We start from the raw sequence: 21849 nt of genomic DNA on the forward strand, positions 1-21849 counted from the left end.
AAATCTGAGGCCCAGGAAAGTAATGTAACTTGTTCAGGGTCATGCAAAAGGTAAGAGCTCACGTTAGGCTGCTTGAATGTCTAACTCCTAGGTCAGCCGTCTTGGCACCACAAAACATTAGATATACCACCTACTTGAGTCTCTCCTTGTTGGTACCTACAATTGATTGCCTTACTCCGAGATCAATGAACGGTGGGGGCAGAGTTAGAATCTGGGGTGGGTTTCTCCTGGTCAGCGTTTTGATTTGGATTATTTTATGGATCTCTTTCATTTGAAATGTCTTGTCAGAAAAAATGTCAGCCAGTCATAATGGAGAGTTTGTCAGCAAGAGATGAAGACATCAAGTAACAACATGTACTTCTAGCCCCTGATAACCACCTGCAACTTTCAAGGGATCAGAGTATTGTGAAGGATAAGAAATGTTATGTATTTCAGTAGCATTTTCACCTTTCTTTTAGCACTTGGTTTTGTGTGAACAAATGATACACTCTTTCGACATACGATACAAACTACAATGATAATAATGATTACAACAGTTTTGAGTGTTTATTATGTGTCATTGTTCTAAGGGCTTTATACATACTAACTCATTCAATCCTCACAGCCACCTCATGAGATGGGTGCTATAATTGTCCCTATTTGGGGAGGACGAAGAAACTGAGGCAGAAATCAGCTAAGCATCTTGTCCAGGCTCAGGAAGCCAGAAAGCGGCATAGTTAGGATCTAAAGCCAGGCCATCTGATTGAAAGCTCATGTTCCTCACAGAATGCTACATGTAGGGGGATTCTATATCCCAGTGGTGTGTGGGGCTGTCCCAGTGATAAATGATAAGGTCACTCTAGCTATAACAACACTGTAAAAGCCCCTAACATTGGCTTGTAGGCAAAATATTTGTATACAGGCTTCTTGGTATTCAAAATGGAGAGAAATCAGCACTGAAATCCAGTAGTTTCTCTGCTACAAGAAGAAGGGAAAAGAACAGTCCAATAGGATGTTTACGCAGAATACCAGAGCCACAGGGGAGAACGATCATGAAAACGCTTAGTAAAGGATTTAGCACATAGGTGCTTCTTATTCCCTCTGTCCCATGCACAGTTGTGTGAGTTCTTCACTGACGAACTGACACAAAGAGGATGTCTTTCTCCATCAGGCATTTAAGAAGTACCAGGAGTTGTCAAGGCAGACATGCCAGCTCGCCGGATGGTGCCACAAACTGGAGAATGCCATCTGTTTTGTCAAGGTTGACAGTCTGAAATTTCTGGTTAAACTCCAGATCTCCTTGTTGTGAAGGGCTTGATAACTTTTAGTCCATTACCTTCTGTTTACTGAGTCACAGAGCATATCATATCTCCCTCTAGAGCACTCCAACAGCTGGGCCATGTTATAAGCTGTCTTTGTCTTATTCGGGATTAGATAATGGATTGGTGGAACCTTCCATTTGAATCAGGGAAACAATTACAGAATAACTGTTGTTTCAAATAAGTGGCCAGCTCTGACAATCTGGCTCAAGAACACAAATCCATTACTTTTTTTTTTTTTTTTTCTTGCCACTGGGCTGTTCTGATGAGGGCTTGCTTTACAAGCATGTTGGGCACATAACAACAAAGCATTTACTTCACTTTTTAATTGCTCTTGGAAACATTTTAAATGGCACCAATGCAATTTTTACTAGAAAATGAAAGCATTCACTCCCAGAGTAACTTAACTCTTCAGTAGGATGGCATAAAGGACCACTTTCAGAAATCTGTTGAAAACTGAGAGCCTGTATTCAGGAGCTAACAAAGCTATTTGAAAGTCGAGAACAGGCTTAGTCAGCAATATGAACCAAAAGTTGCATTCCAGCTTTCATCTAATTCAACAAATGTATTTTCTGCTGTGTCAGAGACAGCCTTAAGAAGAATTTCGGGAACAACATGCAGAAACTGGTTCTCAGTAAAAAAAGCTACTTTTTGAAGTTACCATGAAATTACTAATTATGCTGAAGAGTCTTAAACACTTGCGTCTCTTGTGGATTTCATGCTGGAAAAGAGGGGAGACTTCAGGTGGCAGTGTATGAGCAGCCACGTTTCCACCTTGCATTAGGTCTGTATGTGTGCTTAAGTACAGCCGTTATGAAACAGGGATGAGTGAACGAGGATGAAAATAAGCTGTAGGTAAAGAGAAATGCTCAATTTCCAGTTACAATGTTACATTGTCCTACTCACTTAGAAATGCTACAGCTTTATCTCTTTTCTCAATAATTTTAGACATTTTCTTTTGAGAGGTGGTGTAACATAAAGAGCACTGACTTTTGATTCTGACAGCTCTGGGCCCACACCCCAGCTCTGCCACACACTTACTATGAGATCTTTGACAAGTTAACCTCTCTGTTCTTTGGGTTTTTGATTTCTAAACAGGAATACTAAGCCCTATCTTTCTGAATTATTAAATTAAACAATGAATCGCTGCATAAGAAGCTACACCAAGTATGGTGTTCACATACTGGAGGCATTCAATAAGTGTCATTCCTTTATCATTATTACTGTGACTTCTAAGCCACTTCAAATGTGTGTTGGAGAGATCACAAAGGCCTTTTCATATATTCTCAATGGAAGCTGTTATTTGAATATCTAGAAAAGTGGAACTGCATTAGTTTCCTAAGACTAGATGTTAAATACAGAGAATAGACTATTAAGTTCATGTACTTAAAAGAAGAAACAGTGTGATATCCTAGTGATTTTCTTGTCCAAAAGTCATAAATATTAGGGTTCTTCAAACCTGCACAAAAGACTTCATTTTAGTCATGCTTTGTAAACTTCTTGGATGAAGATCCAAAAAGGTTAATATATTATTTAGTTAGCCTGCTAATCAGACTCTCATTTAGCTATAGGGCAAAGGACCATGTAAAGGAGGGAGAAAATTCTCCTCAATTCAGTCTTCCTACTAACTGTAAGGAGTAAAATTAAAATGATATCATAAAACCTAATCACTGCCTGCTAGTTTAACTATTTCTCAAGTTCATTATATTTCTGGTTCACGTAAAAGGCTTTAAGAATGAAGTTCTAGGCCGGGTGCAGTGGCTCATGCCTGTAATCCCAGCACTTTGGGAGGCCAAGGCAGGCAGATCACGAAGTCAGGAGATCGAGACCATCCTGGCTAACATGGTGAAACCCCATCTCTACTAAAAATACAAAAAATTAGCTAGGCGCGGTGGCGGGCACCTGTAGTCCCACCTACTCGGGAGGCTGAGGCAGGAGAATGGCATGAACCCGGGAGGTGGATCTTGCAGTGAGCCAAGATTGCGTCACTGCACTTCAGCCTGGGCGACAGAATGAGACTCTGTCTCAAAAAAAAAAAAAAAAAAAAAATCAAGTTCTAGCTTCTATATACATTCTCTTTCCATGGAAAAAATCATAGAATTTCAGCTTTCTAGAGTATTAAAGAATTTTAGGTATTGTTTACACCAATGAGAATGTCAAGGTATAATATAAAATGTACAGAAATTGCCATTGCTCCCAGAACTAGTCTCCCTGGTCTCTGGGGTCAGAAGCAGCAGGAATGATATCTAGACTTAATGACAGTAGTAAGGCACAAATAGATGAACATAGTAAATATGAAAGATATGGGTAATTATTTGAACTTTAGACTCCAGTTGTAAGTCCTAGCATTTCCCATAGTTCTTAGCTCTCATCATCCTTCATCCATTCAAGACATACACAGTAATTAATGAGTCACTTAACAATGAGGAATACATACTGAGAAACGTGTTGTTAGGTGATTTCGTCATTGTACGAACATCATCGAGTGTACTGACACAAACCTAGATGACATAGCCTATTACACACATAGGCTATATGGTGTAGCCTATTGTTCCTAGGCTACAAACCTGTACAGCATGTTGCTGTATGGAATATTGTAGGAAACTGTAACACAATAGTAGATGTTTTAGCTGGAAGTCAGATCTGGTTTGGAAAGTTGGTGCACCATGGTGAAAACCACAGGCATGAATGGGATCAGTATGTGGAGGAGATATCTGCACTTCCATGTTCACTGAAGCATTATTCACAATAACCAAGATACAGAATCAACCTAAGTGTCCATCACGGATGAGTGGATAAAAAAATGTGGTATATATACACAACGAAATACTAAACAGTTTTCAAAACAAAAAATTCTGTCACTTAAGACAATATGGATGAACCTAGGGAATGCTATGCTAAATGAAATTAGCCGGGCACAGAAAGACAAATACTATGTGATATATGTGAAATCTAAAAACTTGTTAAACTTGTTAAAAACTTAAGGCATGAACACATACATTAGCCTAGGCCAATGCAGGGTCAGAATCATCAATATCATTGCTTCCACCTCCATATTTTGTCCCACCAGATGGTCTTCAGGGGCTATAACACACATGGAGCTATCATTTCCTATGATAACAATAGAAGCAGACAATAGAATGGTGGTTACTAGAGGCTGGGAGGTGGGGGATGCAGAGAAGGGAGATGTTCATCAAAGGGTGCAAATTTCCAGTTAGACAAGAGGAATAAATTTTAGTGATCTGTTGCACAGCATGGTGACTGTAGTTAATAATGTATATTTCAAAATTGCTAAAAGGGTAGATTTTAAATGTTCTCACCAGCAAAAAAATGGTAAGTTGGTGAGCAGATGAATATGTTAATTAGCTTGATTTAATCTTTCTGCAAGGTATACATATATCAAATATCACATTGTATCCCATAAATATATATACTTTGTCAATTAAAAGTTAAAAAGGAAAAAGAAAAAAGAAAGGCATATGATTACAATCCTACTCTGCCCCAGAGTGCAATGTGTTTTTAAAATTAAGCCTTTAAATAGAGTATAAAATATTGTCAGGAAGGTATAAAATCATAAGCATAGAGCTCAACAAATTTTCATAAAGTTGAGGACAGCTATGTAACCCTACCACTCAGATCAAGAAGCAGAACATTACCAGAGCCTATGAAACATACTTCTTTTTATCATCAAAGACATTTACTGCCACAATCATGTTGGTGGCTTAGAAACTTGGAATCTTCATCTCTAAATATTATCTTCAAATAGAATTCTCCATGAAGGAGAACAACAGAGGTGATCTGAATAATCGTTTGTTAAATCACCTCCAAATGTCTACCTAAAAGATCTGATTCTGATGCTCTGTATTTTCTGCTGTTATTTTGATTTTCTCAAAAAAAAATCATTCAAAAGCAAATTCCTCCAAAGTCACCCCAAAACAGATGGATTCCTTAAGGAATGAACATAAGACTAAAAGCAGAGCCAAATGATTCCAGAAGAAAGACCCCAAAGCTCAGTGCAGTCACATGGCATAGGTCCAGGGTGCAGTGTCCAGCACAGATGGCAGAACCCAGGGTCACATCTGCACTCACCATTGCTGGCAAAGCAAAGGGCTACACAGGAGCTGTTGCAGATGGAAAGATTTAGGGACAGGCAGGTGTGGGAGGTGCCAGTGCCAGGTGTGGGTTCCGGAGCCAATGACTAACCCACTGCAAGGCTCCCAGGTTCACTGCATAGTACCAGGCAGCACTGCTCACAAAACATGGCCAAAGAACAGCCGAAGGTAGGGTGAGCACCAAAGTGGCAGTACCCCCAGGAAGTAGTGCCCACCTAGGTCTAGGAAAACAAAATTGTGTTCAGAAATAAATATTCTCCAAAGTGATCACTCAAATATTCCTTTCTGAAGTCCTAACAGAAGTGTTATCAATACTCAGAACTGGGCTGCCTAACGGGAAAAGTCCCCATGGGGGGTTTTTGACTCATAAACCCATTCAGCCTCATATGTTCATAATCATTTGTGTAAAGAAGAAAAAACCTCCAAGCACTAATTAGAAAGATAGAGCTGTTGTGTTTTCCTCCTGATCACCTTATCTTCTTTATTCAGTTCTTGAAGACTCAGCTATTAAAAGAAATTAAGTAATTCATCAAGCCCATTTCAATTACCTGCTGCTGATAACATCAGATTACAATTAGCATCTACAAATGAACCAAGTGCCAACTGCCAAGCTGAAACATAAGCTAATTTACTGCTAGACTCTGCCTGCTGGAGACACAACCATGGGACCTGGCAGCGAGCAGCTACTTCATTATTCCAGCAACAGTTTTGCAGCCTCTCTTGCAACAGTCCAAAGTGCAGCTCTGACCAAAATTTACTGCCCCGTCTTCCTCTGCTCACATGTTTACAGATGCACAGTATCTGTAAGCAAATCACAGCTCCTTTTAAATAGCAATGTCTAGACAAGCTGGGTGACAAATCTTGACCTGAAGGAGAGAATAAATATTATTAATATGTATTAGGCACCGATAGGTGTGGGGCACAGCACAGGATGCGCATGTCATAACCTTAATGAGGGTGTGAATCATTTTCTGCAAGGCCTCTGGTGCTTGGTCAGAAAAATCTCCTGCTTTGGTTGATGCTCTCCATTTCTCTTTTCTCCTTTTACATGGGGATAGGACATTCTTGTTCCTTTCTTTTAGATGTCTAGAAAAATCTGTTTCAGGGCCTGTGACATCTCAATTTTTTACATTTATATTTTCCCTTTTCATGGCCCTTAATAGGAGCTGCTTTAGATGAAAAGCTGAGGTGTGCAGTTTGGCTTCCTATATCAAGGGCATTATTAGACTTTGACAATTTGTGTAGTCTTGTCTATGCCTCTCAAGTAGAAGAACTAACTGGTCAATAAATGTGTGGGGCTCAGAGGGGGCCCGCAGGCTGTAGCAAAAGACAACATGAAGATCTGAATTTGGATCCTGCCTCTGCTGCTTATAAACTGTATGAATTTGGGCCAGTACCTTTACTTTTATGCCAACCACATAGCTTTGTAATGAGAATTAAATGAAATAATGTTTGCAAAGTGCCTAGCTCAGTGCAAGTAATCAATAGACAATAGCTTCTCTAGGAAAAGAGGAGAAAGGGCCGCTCCCTCCTGGTGGTGCATATACTTCTCTAGGAATGCTTGCTGTCTTCTCCCTGGGCATGAACAGGGACCACTGCTTCAGGGTGGCCCATAACTCTTCTAGTGGTGCTTCCTTTTTCATCTTCTTGTGGATGGAAGAAGGGAGAAGGAGCGTCTTTGGCCTTTAGCCCTAGCCCAGGTAATCCTAGCATGGCTCCCACTCAGATCCACAATGGGGCATGTTCTCTTGTGGAAAGATCTGTGGACTTGGAATCCAAGAACTGAAGTCTTATCCTGGCTCTCCCTCATACTTTATAATCTCAGGTGAGTCACAAATCTCTGAATCGTCATCACTAAAATAGAATAATAATGGTTTACCTCTTAGGGCTACTGCGAGAACAAATAAGTACTATAAAACACAAATATCATGGATACACTTCTATGTGAGGTCTCACAGACCTTTTGACATATTAAGAGGTTATTTAGAATATGACCCCATATATCATTCTGAGAATCTCCAAAGGAAAACATCTGGTTAGTGTACTGACTACCTATAATTAGAAACATTTTACCTATAAAGCTAGGCCTCTTTCCATAGAAAGATTCCATAAAATATCATCAGGTTTCCATAGATTTCCATAGCAAGATAATCCAATGTATAACAATTAAAATGTAAAAAACATTAAAGAGAGTTATTGCTATATTATAGAAAAATTTTTCTCCTACAAAAGTAATTTTTTTTAAATTTTTATTTATTTAGGATACTAGGTTTCGTGTGTGTTCACAGTAATGATTTCATTCATAAACTCTATTTAGGAATAAAATATAGCTAAGGTACGATATGGATGTGTATTATATAGATAATATGTAACATTATTCCACCTGACCTTGGGAGTCCAGAATTTTCTGATTCAGATTACCAGATTTTAATGTTCAAATATGATTTTATAAAAGTAATTTAAGTAATATTTCTTAAACCCTTGACTTAGAACAGCTGAGAGTCACCATTTCTGGTGACTATCATTTTGCTGCACTGTAAATAAGAGGAATAATACATAACCACCACAATTGCTACCAAACTTTTACTCCAACACATGACTCCCAGGATGGTTTGAAAATAGGAGAAAAAGAGGCTAAGCATCATTTTATGAGATCTTAATGAGCTTTTATGCTTTGGGTATCCAGAAACTCAAAGAATTTTTAAAAAACACACAAAAAACCTTGGTTTTTTGTGTTTTTTTTTTTTAAACTTACTTGGACCTTGATTTTTCTCATACGTAAAATCAATTAGTATTCTCAACCTCATAGGTTTTGAGAAGAATTAAATATGAAAATGAATATAAACATGTGACACTGAGTAGGTTTCAATAATCACTTGTTGAATGAAAAACCATAAGCTCTATGGGGGTAGGAGATATTAATATGTCGATTTTATTCATTAAAAGATAGCACAGTATCTACCACATAACTAATGTTCGACAAATATTTGTTGATCAAAAGAATGAATGAACAGGTGAACAAATGAACTAACACTAGTCTTGTTTCCCTTTTCTTTCCAAATAAGTTACTTTCTAGATATAAAATGTTTTTCTGACTAAAAAGAGACAGTTGTTTTTAAACTGATTGTTTTCCATAGATGAATTATTAGGTATCTGACCTCAGGCCTTGGTGGGAAGCACCTTCTACCTCTCGTATTTGACCCAATACTAGAGGCGATCAGGCCTGAAACTGATGTGTGTGGGAAGTGGCTCCTGAAATGTACTCACCTTTCTATCTACTGCAGGTGTATACTAAGTCACCTTCATCAGAGAGAGAAAGAGAGAGGAGAAACTGAGTCATGATTCTCATTGTCTCCCTACTGACTTTCCTAATTGCAGTTCATCCTAAAGTGAGATGAGAGATAATTCTGCCTGGTTTCCCAGTAAATAAGATTCATGGTTTTCAGTGTGAGAGGACTTTAACTGAGCCTTCAGTCTAGTAACCTACTCTGCAGCACATCTGAGGTTTGACTCCAAACTGCCTAAATTAGAATGAGAAAGAAGGCCACCAAAAAACCAGAGGCTATAGAATCATTGTTATGCAACTACAGTTGTTTTGAACATAAAAGAAAAGATGGCCATTTTTTTTCTTTTCTTTTCTTTTCTTTTCTTTTTTTTTTTTTGAGACAGAGTCTCACTCTGTCGCCCAGGCTGGAGTGCAGTGGCGCGATCTCGGCACACTGCAAGCTTTGCCTCCCACGTTCATGCCATTCTCCTGCCTCAGCCTCTGCGTAGCTGGGACTACAGGCGCCCGCCGCCACGCCCAGCTAATTTTTTTTTTTGTATTTTTAGTAGAGACAGGGTTTCACTGTGTTAGCCAGGATGGTCTCGACCTCCTGACCTTGTGATCCGCCTGCCTCGGCCTCCCAAAGTGCTGAGATTACAGGCGTGAGCCACCACGCCCAGAAGATGGCCATTTTCTAAGCCAAAATTTATATTAACATTATTTTCACAAGGAGGACAGACATAGAAAATAGCTAGGCTACACTTTATTGTTCCTAAGAAATCTAAAGACTTTAAATCATTTTTAATTATTTTATTATAAAACAAATAAAAGGTGAATAATAAATATTAGTACATGCTGACCACCAAAGAACAAAGACTTCCTGTCATCTCTATCTTCTTTCTTTTTCTCCTTCTCTACAAGTTCAACCTACTTCACCTTTACATGTGCACAGGAAGCTTCTATTGTCCAAAAACCTTCTTAGTGACTCAAATCTCATTTTCCTTGGCTTCTTTGATATAAATGTTACATCATCTAAATCGTGGAAGTTCTCTTCTCCCTGAGCTCTCCCTGGATTCCCCCGACCCTCTGTGAGCCTGATTCAGTCTCCCTGGCTGGCTTTTCTATGTATCTCATAGATGTTATTAGGATGATGTTATCTTAACATTTGTTTCCAGTTCTATTTGCTTACATTCCATTAAGTGAAAGAAATACATACCAGGAGTATACAGAATCAAACAAATCATGTGCTTTCCCTAACTAGTTGCCCCTCTTAGCTTTTCTATTTCTTTCCAAAGGCATGACCATCTTCCAATTATTCCAATCACTGTGGCACAACATCGTGATATAAGCTTTAACTCATTCAATCTAACCATACAAATATTTTTGTGTAAGGAGTTACACTCATTGATATGGAAACCACAGAGTAGAACATAGTTCATAGTTCCAATGAACTTCAATTCAGCAGAGGTAAGTATACAAGTATACAACTACCTATAATTTATGTTCAAATATAAATAGAATAAGAAGAGAATTTTAAAAGTGTTATTAGGGCTCAGACTAAAGAAGTTATATTGTTACTAAGAGAGGCTTCAAGTAATGAATGGTATTTGGGATAATCCTAAAAAGATAGGTGAAGTTTAGACAAGACAGGAACACAGGAATTATATGTGGAAGAAAGCTTAAGGAAATGTATTGAAGCAGGAAAACATGGCCAATGTGGTGAGATTAGTGAAAACGGAACACCTCAGTTTTAGGTAAAGGGTATATACAGAGAAGTAGTGGAATTTAAAAATGGAAAATCAGACATGTCTGTAATCACAACAGCCTTCATTTAGGGTGAGGACTCTACCTATAATGTGGCATACAATACGTGGCAATGAATGACTTGAGTACAGCTTTAGGAAGATCAATCTAGTACTGATGTGTGGGATGGAAGAGACATGGGAAGAAGGGAATGGTGATAAGGAAAACTCAACTAGTAGGTTGATGCAACAGACTGGGCAGCTAGCATGGTGCAATAATAAAAAAATAATCTTCATGAGAAAATGTATTTGGCAACTGTTAGGTTGGGAGTCAACTGAAAAACAAGAAAATAAATCAAATGATGACTTCAGAGTTCTAAGTCAGGATGGTATGGCAGGCTGAATAATGACATCCCCTGCAATGTGTCTATGTCCTAATCTCCAGAACCTGTGAATGTTACCTTACATGGCAAAAGGGACTTTGCAAATTAAGAATCTTGAGAAAGGGAAATTTTCCTAGACCATCCAGGTGGGCCTGATGTAATCACAACAGTCTTTATTGGAGAAACGCAAGTCAGGGTCAGAAGAGAAGGTGATGTGATGACAAAAGCAGAGACTGGAGTGATGTATCCTGAAGGAGGAAGATGGCAGCTGACAGGGGCAAAGAAATATATTCTCCTCTGGACTCTGAAAAAGGAACTAGCACTGTCAATATCTTGACTTTAGCCCAGCGAAGCTGATTTTAGACTCCTGACCTCCAGAGCTGTAAGACAATAAATTTGTGTTGTTTTAAACCACTAAGTTTATGGTAATTGGTTATACAGGAATAAGAAACTAAGGCAGATGGCAAGAGGAGTGGGGCTGTCAAGGGAATTAAGAAAGCTAGGAGTTAACCTAGAAAAAAGGATGTTCCACGTGTGGGCTCACTAACTTCAACAGATCAACATCAAAACGAGATGGAATATCTACTAGGCAGTTGGAAATGTGAAAGTGATGCTCAGGCAGGAAAGAAGTCAGAGCTGGTGAATATAGAGTTGGAAACACTGTGTACTGGAGCAGTTGTCAAAGGTTGGGGGTACAAAACCTATGGGATGCAGCAAAAGCAGTATTAAATTTATAGCTATAAGTGCCTACCTCAAAAAGGAAGAAAAACTTCAAATAAACAATCTAATGATGCATCTTAAAGGACTAGAAAGCAAGAGCAAACCAAACCCAAAATTAGTAGAGGAAAAAAATTAAGATCAGAGCAGAAATAAAATTAATTTGAAATTAAGAAAATACAAAAGATAAATGAAATAAAAGTTGGTTGTTTGAAAAGTTAAACAAAATTGACAAACCTTTAGCCATACTAAGAAAAAAAGAGAGCAGATACAAATTAATAAAATCAGAAATGAAAAATGAGACATTGCAACTGATAATTGATACTGCAGAAATCCAAAGGACCATTAGTGGCTACTATGAGCAACTATACACCAATTAAGTTGGAAAATCTAGATGAAATGGACAAATTCCTAGACACATACAACCTGCCAAGATTGAACCATGAAGAAATCCAAAACCTGAACAGACTGACAACAAGTAATGAGATTAAAGCTGTAATAAAGTTTCCCAGTAAAGAAAAGTCCAGGACCTGATGGCTTCATTGATGAATTCTAACATTTAAAGAGGAACTAATACCAATCCTACTCAAACTGTTCCAAGAAACAGAGAAGAGAATACTTCCAAATTCATTCTATGAGGCCAGTATTACCCTGATACGAAAACCAAAGACACATCAAACTACAGGCCGATATCCCTGATGAATATTTATACCAAAATCCTCAACAAAATACTAGCAAACCAAATTCAACAATATATTAGAAAGATTATTCATCATGACCTAGTGGGATTTATCATAGAGATGCAAGGATGGTTCAATAAATACAAATCAATCAATGTGATACATCATATCAACAGAATGAAGGCCATTTCAATTGATGCTGAAAAAGCATTTGATAAAGTTCAACATCTCTTCATAAAAACGCTCAAAAAAACGGGATATAGAAGGAATATACCTCAACATAATAAAAGCCATATACAAGAGACCCCACAGCTAGTATCACACTTAAATGAGGAAAATCTGAAAGCCTTTCCTCTAGTATCTGGAACACGACAAGGATGCCCACTTTTACCACTGTTATTCAACATAGTACTGGAGGTCCTAGCTACAGCAGTCAGACAAGAGAAAGAAATTTAGGACATCCAAACTAAAATGGAAGACATCAAATCATCCTTGTTTGCAGATGACATGATATTATACTTGGAAAAATCTAAAGACTCCATCAAAAAAAAAACACTAGAACTGATAAAGTCCACAAAGTTGCAGGATACAAAATCAACATACAAAAATCAGCAGCATTTCTATATGCCAACAGTTAATAATCTAAAAAAGAAATAAGAAAGTAATCTCATTTACAATAGCCATACATAAAATTAAATGCCTAGGAATTAACCAAAGAAGTGAAATACCTCTATAATGAAAACTATAAAACACTCATGAAAGAAACTGAGGAGGACACCAAGAACTGGAAAAATCTTCCACATTCATGGATTGGAAGAATCAATGTTTTTAAAATGTCCATACTACCCAAAGCAATCTATAGATTCAATGCAATCCATATCAAAACACCAATGACATTCTTCAAGGAAATAGAAAAAACAATCCTAAAATTTACATGAAACCACAAAAGACCCAGAATAGCCAAAGCTATCCTAAGGAAAAATAAGAAAACTGGAATAATTTGAATCATTACCTGATTTCAAATTACGCTACAGAGCTATAGTAACCAAAGCAGCATGTAATGGTATAAAAACAGACACATAGACCAATGGAACAGAATAGAGAACCCAGAAACAAATCCACACACCAACAGTGAACTCATTTCTGACAAAGGTGCCAAGAACATACACTGAGAAAAGACAGTCTCTTCAATAAATGGTGCTGGGAAAACTGGATATCCATATGCAGAAGAATGAAACTAGACCCCTATCCCTTGCCGTATCTAAAAATCACATCAAAATTGATTAAAGACTTTAAATCTATGACTTCAAACTATGAAAGTACTATAAGAAAACATTGGAGAAAATCTCCAGGATATTGGTCTGGGCAAAAATTTCTTGAGCAATACCCCATGAGCACAGGCAACAAAAGCAAAAATGGACAAGTGGGATCATATCAAGTTAAAAAGTTTTTGAACAGCAAAGGATACCGTCAACAAAGTGAAGAGACAACCCACAGAATGGGAGAAAATATTTGCAAATTACCCATATGACAAGGGATTAATAACCAGAATATATAAGGCACTCAAACAATCTACAGGAAAAAAATCTAATAATCTGATTTAAAAATGGGCAAAAGATTTGAATAGACATTTCTCAAAAGAAGACACATAAATGGCAAACAGGCATAAGATCTGATCACCACAGAAATGCAAACCAAAACTACAATGAGATATCATCTCACTCCAGCTAAAGTGGCTTATATCCAAAGGACAGGCAATAACAAACGCTGGCAAGGATGTGGAGAAAAGGGAACCCTAGCACACTGTTGGTGGGAGTGTAAATTAGTACAACCACTATGGAGAACAGTTTGGAGGTTAATCAAAAAAAACTAAAAATAGAGCTACCGGCCGGGCGTGGTGGCTCATGCCTGTAATCCCAGCACTCTGGGAGGCCGAGGCAGGCGGATCACAAGGTCAGGAGTTCGATACCAGCCTGGGCAATATGCTGAAACCCCATCTCTACTAAAAAACTACAAAAATTAGCTGGGCGTGGTGGCGTGAGCCTGTAGTCCCAGCTACCCGGGAGGCTAAGGCAGGAAAATCGCTGGAACCCAGGAGGCAGAGGTTGCAGTGAGCTGAGATCACGCCACTGCATTCCAGCCTGGGTGACAAAGTGAGACTCTGTCTCAAAAAAAAAAAAAAAAAAAATAGAGCTACCATATGATTCAGCAATCCCATTGCTGGATATATACCCACAAGAAAGGAAATCAGTATGTCGAAGAGATATCTGTACTTCTATTTTTTGCAGCATTGTTCACAATAGCTAAGCTTTGGAAGCAATGTAAGTGTCCATCAACAGATGAACAGATAAAGAAAATGTGGTACATATACACAATGGAGTACTATTCAGCCATAGAAAAAGAATGAGATCCTGTCATCTGCAACAATATTGATGGTCATTATGTCAAGTGAAATAAGCCAAGCACAGTCAGACAAACATTGCATGTTCTCACTTATTTGTGGGATCTAAAAATCAAAACAATTGAAGTCATGGACATAAATAATAGAAGGATGGTTACCAGAGGCTGGGAAGGGTAGTGGGGGCACTGCAGGGAGAGGTGGGAATGGCTAATGGGTATCAAAAGATAGAAAGGATGAAGAAGACCTACTATTTGATAGCACAACTGGATAAGTATAGTCAAGGGAAACTTAATTGTACATTTGAAAATAACTAAAAAGTGTAATTGGATTGTTTGTAACACAAAGAATAAATGCCTGTGGGATGGATACCCCATTCTCCATGATATGATTATTTCACATTGCATGCCTGTATCAAAATATCTCATGTACCCCACAAATATATATACCTACTATGTACCCACAGAAATTTTTTTAAAAAGGTTGGGGGTAAAAATGACAAAAGGACATATACAAAGAAATAACAGAAAAGAATCAAGGAACAAAATATGACAATTCCCACATTTAACAAGTGGCAATACAATGGTAAGGAGCCATTAAAATAATGTAGGATATCTGAATAATGAGATACAGGGAAGCCTAGGAGAGGAGGCAGAGTAAAAAAGGCAGCTTCAGAAAAGTATGTATGTTACAATCCAAGATTTGAAAAGGGAACACAATTTATACACACATGTATATATATACATATATGATTACACTGACATGTGTTTATGTATATAGTAAAAAGGTCTGGAAAGATTATAACCAAATTATTAACAGTAGTTGACTCTGAGGAGTGGGACAAGGGAAGATATTAATGTGAGGGGGTGAGCCTCCTTTTTCTATTTTATACATTTTTATATGTTAAGAATTTTTTACAAAACTAAGTGCCACTTTTGTAACTTTTAAAAATTGTTTGTTTTTTGAAGGGAGCATCAAAAGCCAATGCAGAAGATACAGAAGGAGCAGCCAGGAAGAAAATCAGGACAGTGGTGTTTCACAGAAACCTAGAGAGAAGAGAATTTCACAGAAAAATTAGCAGAGCATGTCAACTACTGATACTGATTAGGGAAATTTAGAAATGTCAAAAATCTTCTAACTCAGCCATGAAGAGATCACTGCTGATTTTCTGTCAGGGAAAAACCCCAAATATTTTTATATTAAACACCTCATGAGTCGAAGAGAAATCACAAATCAACTCAGAAGATTTTAAAAACCCAATAAAAGTGAACATAATACATAAAAAATTATGGGATGCAGGTCAAGCAGTGTTTAGAGAAAATTTTGTATCTGTAAATGCTTGTAATATAAAAAACAAAGAATCACCAAGTGCAGTGGCTCATGCCTGTCATCCCAACACACTGGAGGCCAAGGAGGGAGGATCGTTTGAGGCCAGGAGTTCGAGACTAGCCTGAGGAACATAACAAGGCCTCACTGCAACAACAAAACAACAAATGAAAATTAGCTGGGCATGGTGGCTGATGCCCACCATGGGCAGGTTGCTTGAGCCCAAGAGTTTCAGACCAGCTTGGGCAACATAGTGAGACCATGACTCTACAAAGAAAGAAAGAAATTAGCTGGTCGGGGTGGCATGCACTGCATCTATGGTTCTAGCTACTCGGGAGGCTGAGGTGGGAGGATCACTTTTGCCCAGGAGTTTGAGGCTGCAGTGAGCCATGATTGCACCACTATACTCCAGCCAAGGTAACAGATGGAGACCCTGTCTCAAGAAAGAAAGAAAAGGAAGGAAAGGAGAGGAGAGGAGGGGAAAGAGGAAAGGAAAGAGGACAGGACAGGACAGGACAGGAAAGGAAAGGAGGAAGGAAGAGAGGAATGGAGGAAGGGAGGAAGGGAGGGAGGGAAGGAGGGAAGGAGGGAGGGAGGGGAAGGAAGAAAGTTAAGAAGAAAGGAAGAAAGAGGAAGGAAGGAAGGGAGGAAGGGATGAAGGGAAGGAAGGAGGGAGGGAGGGAGGGAAGGAGAGAGGGAAGGTGGCTAAGTTTTACATTCTGCTGCTACTCATATCTGATAAGCATAGCAATAAGGTCAACTTCTCTTTGTCCTCTCCCCGTCCTGAATCCCTATAGGCAAAGAACAAACCATGTGGTTCCAGGCACAGGGATAAGTTTAGCTCATACTTCCAAACACACCTTCCATTCATTATGTACCCACATCTGTTTGAATACAGGGATAAGATAATATCTTCTAAAAAACTGCCAGTTACCAATTACTTGTCTCTTACCGCTACATATAAATTCCCCCAAATTATAAATGTTTTAATTGTAACCAAGTACTATCAAAACAGTGAATGTAAATCTATCATCTTTAAATAGATCTTTCACAAAAATAATTTTGCATTTACATTAAAACTATTAATATTATTTTTTGAATACACATAATTTTGAGGAAAAAATGCATTTCCTGTGGGGTTAATTCACCAAGTAAAGAAATCCCTGTAAGCAAAAATCCTTTCATGTTCTCATCTATTGATGACTGCTTAGCAGCTTCTCTTTAATTTAAACCAAACATAGCCTATATCATCATTTCATGCCTCTTCTCTCTAATTAGATAAATCTAGTTGCTCTTCTCTCTCTGTACATTAAAAGGTTGGGATGTTTTGTTTTTCCAGTATCTCAGAATTCTAATCCTTACAGCACTACGATGACAGGAAGAATTGTGTGATTTAGAGAAGGCAGGATCCAAGGAAATATATCTAAAGAAAGAGGCCAGGTACGGTGGCTTATGCCGTAATTGTAGCACTTTGGAAAGCCGAGGTGGGAGGATTGCTTGAGCCCAGGAGTTCGAGACCAGCCTGGGCAACATAAGAAGATGCCTGTCTCTACAAAAAAATTTTAAAAATAGCCAGGTGTACTGGCGTGTGCCTGTCGTCCCAGCTACTCGGGAGGCTGAGGTGGGAAGATCACTGCAGTGAGGTGTGGTTGTGCCACACCATCCTTGGCCTGTGTACTCCATCCTCAGTGACAGATGAAGACCCTGTCTCAAAAAGAAAAGGAAAAGAAAAGAGCACACACAATAAGGATATTCTTTTAAATATAAACACACAGATTCCTATAAAAGATAGTGATCTACTCCAGCTATTTCCAGCTCATGACTTTGACCTGGGCTCTTACAGGCAACCCTGTTCTTACCTAGATTGGAGGATGCTCGCCCCTCTGCAGCCCGGTCCTTGAGATCCTCAGCAATGCCCAGCTGCTGCTCATGGTATTGTTTAGCTCTCTCCAAATCCTGCATGCACCTGGCAGCATGGCCTAGTCCAGCATAGGCCCGCATCTCAATAGCCTTCTCCATCAACTCCTGTGCCAGCTCCAGGACATAGTTATGGTAAGACATGGCCTTGTCAAAGTTCCTCCGGTAGTGATAGGCACTGCCCAGGTTGCTATAGGCCCGGGCCTCTTCTCGCTTGTTCCCCAGGTCCTTGGCTATCTTCAGATGCTGCTCATGGCACTGCACAGCATTCTCAAAGTCACCCATGGCAATATACACAGCTCCCATGTTGCCAAGTTCTCGGGCTTCAGAAAGTTCATCTTTGGATTGCTTGGCAAGAAGAACACACTGTTTGTGACTGGCCAGTGCATTGGGGTAGTCTCCAATGGCTGTGTACACGTGGCCCAGACTGCTCAAGGCTGATGAAGCAGCCTGGAGAGAAAAGGATAAAGTGGAGAAATGAAAACACATCAGAATGGTTTTGGTATATTTTGGCAGATAAAATTTTACAGGTTGCAAGATGGCCGAATAGGAATAGCTCTAGTCTACAGCTCCCAGCGTGAGTGACGCAGAAGACAGGTGATTTCTGCATTTCCAACTGAGGTACCGGGTTCATCTCACTGGGGAGTGCCGGACAGTGGGTGCAGCGCACCGTGCATGAGCTGAAGCATGGCGAGGCATTGCCTCACCCGGGAAGCACAAGGGGTCAAGGAATTCCCTTTCCTAGTCAAAGAAAGGGGTGACAGATGGCCCTGGAAAATCGGGTCACTCCCACCCTAATACTGCACTTTTCCAATGGGCTTAACAAACGGCACACCAGGAGATTATATCCCGCACCTGGCTCAGAGGGTCCTATGCCCATGGAGCCTTGCTCATTGCTAGCACAACAGTCTGAGATCAAACTGCAAGGCGGAAGTGAGGCTGGGGGAGGGGCATCATTGCCAAGGCTTGAGTAGGTAAACAAAGCGGCCAGGAAGCTCGAACTGGGTGGAGCCCACCACAGCTCAAGGAGGCCTGCCTGCTTCTATAGACTCCACCTCTGGGAGCAGGGCACAGACAAATAAAAGACAGCAGTAACCTCTGCAGACTTAAATGTCCCTGTCTGACAGCTTTGAAGAGAGTAGTGGCTCTCCCAGCACGCAGCATGAGATCTGAGAATGGGCAGACTGCCTCCTCAAGTGGGTCCCTGAACCCCGAGTAGCCTAACTGGGAGGCACCCTCCAGTAGGGGCGGACTGACACCTCACATGGCAGGGTACTCCTCTGAGACAAAACTTCCAGAGGAACGATCAGGCAGCAGCATTTGCAGTTTACCAATATCCACTGTTCTACAGCCACTGCTGCTGATACCCAGGCAAACAGGGTCTGGAGTGGACCTCCAGCAAACTCCAACACACCTGCAGCTGAGGGTCCTGACTGTTAGAAGGAAAACTAACAAACAGAAAGGACATCCACAACAAAAACCCATCTCCATGTCACCATCATCAAACACCAAAGTAGATAAAACCACAAAGATGGGGAAAATACAAAGCAGAAAAACCGGAAACTCTAAAAATCAGAATGCCTCTCCTCCTCCAAAGGAACACAGTTCCTCACCAACAATGGAACAAAGCTGAATGGAGAACGACTTTGACAAGTTGAGAGAAGAAGGCTTAAAATGATCAATGACGAGTTGAGAGAAGAAGGCTTCAGATGATCAAACTACTCTGAGCTAAAGGAGGAAGTTCGAACCCATGGCAAAGAAGTTAAAAACCTTGAAAAAAAATTAGACAAATGGCTAACTAGAATAACCAATGCAGAGAAGTCCTTAAAGGACCTGATGGAGCTGAAAACCATGGCATGAGAACTACGTGATGAATTCACAAGCCTCAGTAGCTGATGCGATCAACTGGAAGAAAGGGTATCAGTGATGGAAGACGAAATGAATGAAATGAAGTGAGAAGAGAAGTTTAGAGAAAAAAGAATAAAAAGAAAAGAACAAAGCCTCCAAAAAATATGGGACTATGTGAAAAGACCAAATCTACGTCTGATTGGTGTACCTGAAAGTCATGGGGAGAATGGAACCAAGGTGGAAAACACTCTGCAGGGTATTATCCAGGAGAACTTCCCCAATCTAGCAAGGCAGGCCAACATTCAAATTCAGGAAATACAGAGAACACCACAAAGATACTCCTCGAGAAGAGCAACGCCAAGACACATAATTGTCAGATTCACCAAAGTTGAAATGAAGGAAAAAATGTTAAGGGCAGCCAGAGAGAAAGGTCGGGTTACCCAAAAAGGGAAGCCCATCAGACTAACAGCTGATCTCTCAGCAGAAACTCTACAAGCCAGAAGAGAGTAGGGGCCAATATTCAACATTCTTAAAGAAAAGAATTTTCAACCCAGAATTTCATATCCAGCCAAACTAAGCTTCATAAGTGAGGGACAAATAAAATCCTTTACAGACAAGCAAATGTTGACAGATTTTGTCACCACCAGGCCTGCCCTAAAAGAGCTCCTGAAGGAAGCACTAAATATGGAAAGGAACAACTGGTACCAGCCACTGCAAAAACATGCCAAATTGCAAAGACCATCCAGGCTAGGAAGAAACTGCATCAACTAACGAGCAAAATAACCAGCTAGCATCATAATGACAGGATCAAATTCACACATAACAATATTAACTTTAAATGTAAATGGGCTAAATGCTCCAATTAAAAGACACAGACTGGCAAATTGGATAAAGAGTCAAGACCCATCAGTGTGCTGTATTCAAGAAACCCATCTCACATGCAGAGACACACATAGGCTCAAAATAAAGGGATGGAGGAAGATCTACCAAGAAAACAAAAAAAGGCAGGGGTTGCAATCCTAGTCTCGGGTAAAACAGACTTTAAACCAACAAAGATCAAAAGAGACAAAGAAGGCCACTACTTAATGGTAAAGGGATCAATTCAACAAGAAGAGCTATCCTAAATATATATGCATCCAATACAGGAGCACCCAGATTCATAAAGCAAGTCCTTAGTGGCCTACAAAGAGACTTTGACTCCCACTCAATAATAATGGGAGACTTTAAACCCCACTGTCAACATTAGACAGATCAACGAGACAGAAAGTTAACAAGGATATCCAGGAATTGAACTCAGCTCTGCACCAAGCGGACCTAATAGACATCTACAGAACTCTCCACCCCAAATCAACAGAATATACATTCTTCTCAGCACCACACCACACCTATTCCAAAATTGACCACATGGTTGGAAGTAAAGCACTCCTCAGCAAATGTAAAAGAACACAAATTATAACAAACACTGTCAGATCACAGTGCAATCAAACTAGAACTCAGGATTAAGAAATTCACTCAAAACCGCTCAACTACATGGAAACTAAACAACCTGCTCCTGAATGACTACTGGGTACATAACGAAATGAAGGCAGAAATAAAGATGTTTTCTGAAGCCAATGAGAACAAAGACACAACATGCCAGAATCTCTGGGACACATTTAAAGCAGTGTGTAGAGGGAAATTTATAGCACTAAATGCCCACAAGAGAAAGCAGGAAAGATCTAAAATTGATACCCTAACATCACAATTAAAAGAACTAGAGAAGCAAGAGCAAACACATTCAAAAGCTAGCAGAAGGCAAGAAATAACTAAGATCAGAGCAGAACTGAAGGAGATAGAGACACAAAAAACCCTTCAAAAAATCAAGGAATCCAGGAGCTGGTTTTTGAAAAGATCAACAAAATTGATAGACTGCTAGAAAGACTAATAAAGAAGAAAAGAGAGAAGAATCAAATAGATGCAATAAAAAACGACAAAGGGGATATGACCACCGATTCCACAGAAATACAAACTACCATCAGAGAATGCTATAAACACCTCTACGCAAATAAACTAGAAAATCTAGAAGAAATGGATAAATTCCTCGACACATACACCCACCCAAGACTAAACCAGGAAGAAGTTGAATCTCTGCATAGACCAATAACAGGCTCTCAAATTGAGGCA

The 21849-nt window shown here is 39.5% G+C and overlaps 1 protein-coding gene across 6 annotated transcripts in view; it reads right to left on the reverse strand.

Moving 5' to 3' along the window:
- The window catches only part of TTC28 (tetratricopeptide repeat domain 28), a 700618-nt gene that overhangs the window by 169642 nt on the left and 509127 nt on the right, over positions 1–21849 (reverse strand). For all 6 annotated transcript variants that reach the window (XM_009438072.5, XM_001172489.6, XM_054675651.2 and 3 more), the window contains one exon: positions 17781–18288. In XM_009438072.5, the coding sequence (XP_009436347.1) occupies positions 17781–18288 (508 nt within the window). The remainder of the gene's footprint in view (positions 1–17780; positions 18289–21849) is intronic.

Source organism: Pan troglodytes, chromosome 23 (genome assembly GCF_028858775.2).
Source record: "Pan troglodytes isolate AG18354 chromosome 23, NHGRI_mPanTro3-v2.0_pri, whole genome shotgun sequence".
Lineage (NCBI taxonomy): Eukaryota > Metazoa > Chordata > Mammalia > Primates > Hominidae > Pan > Pan troglodytes.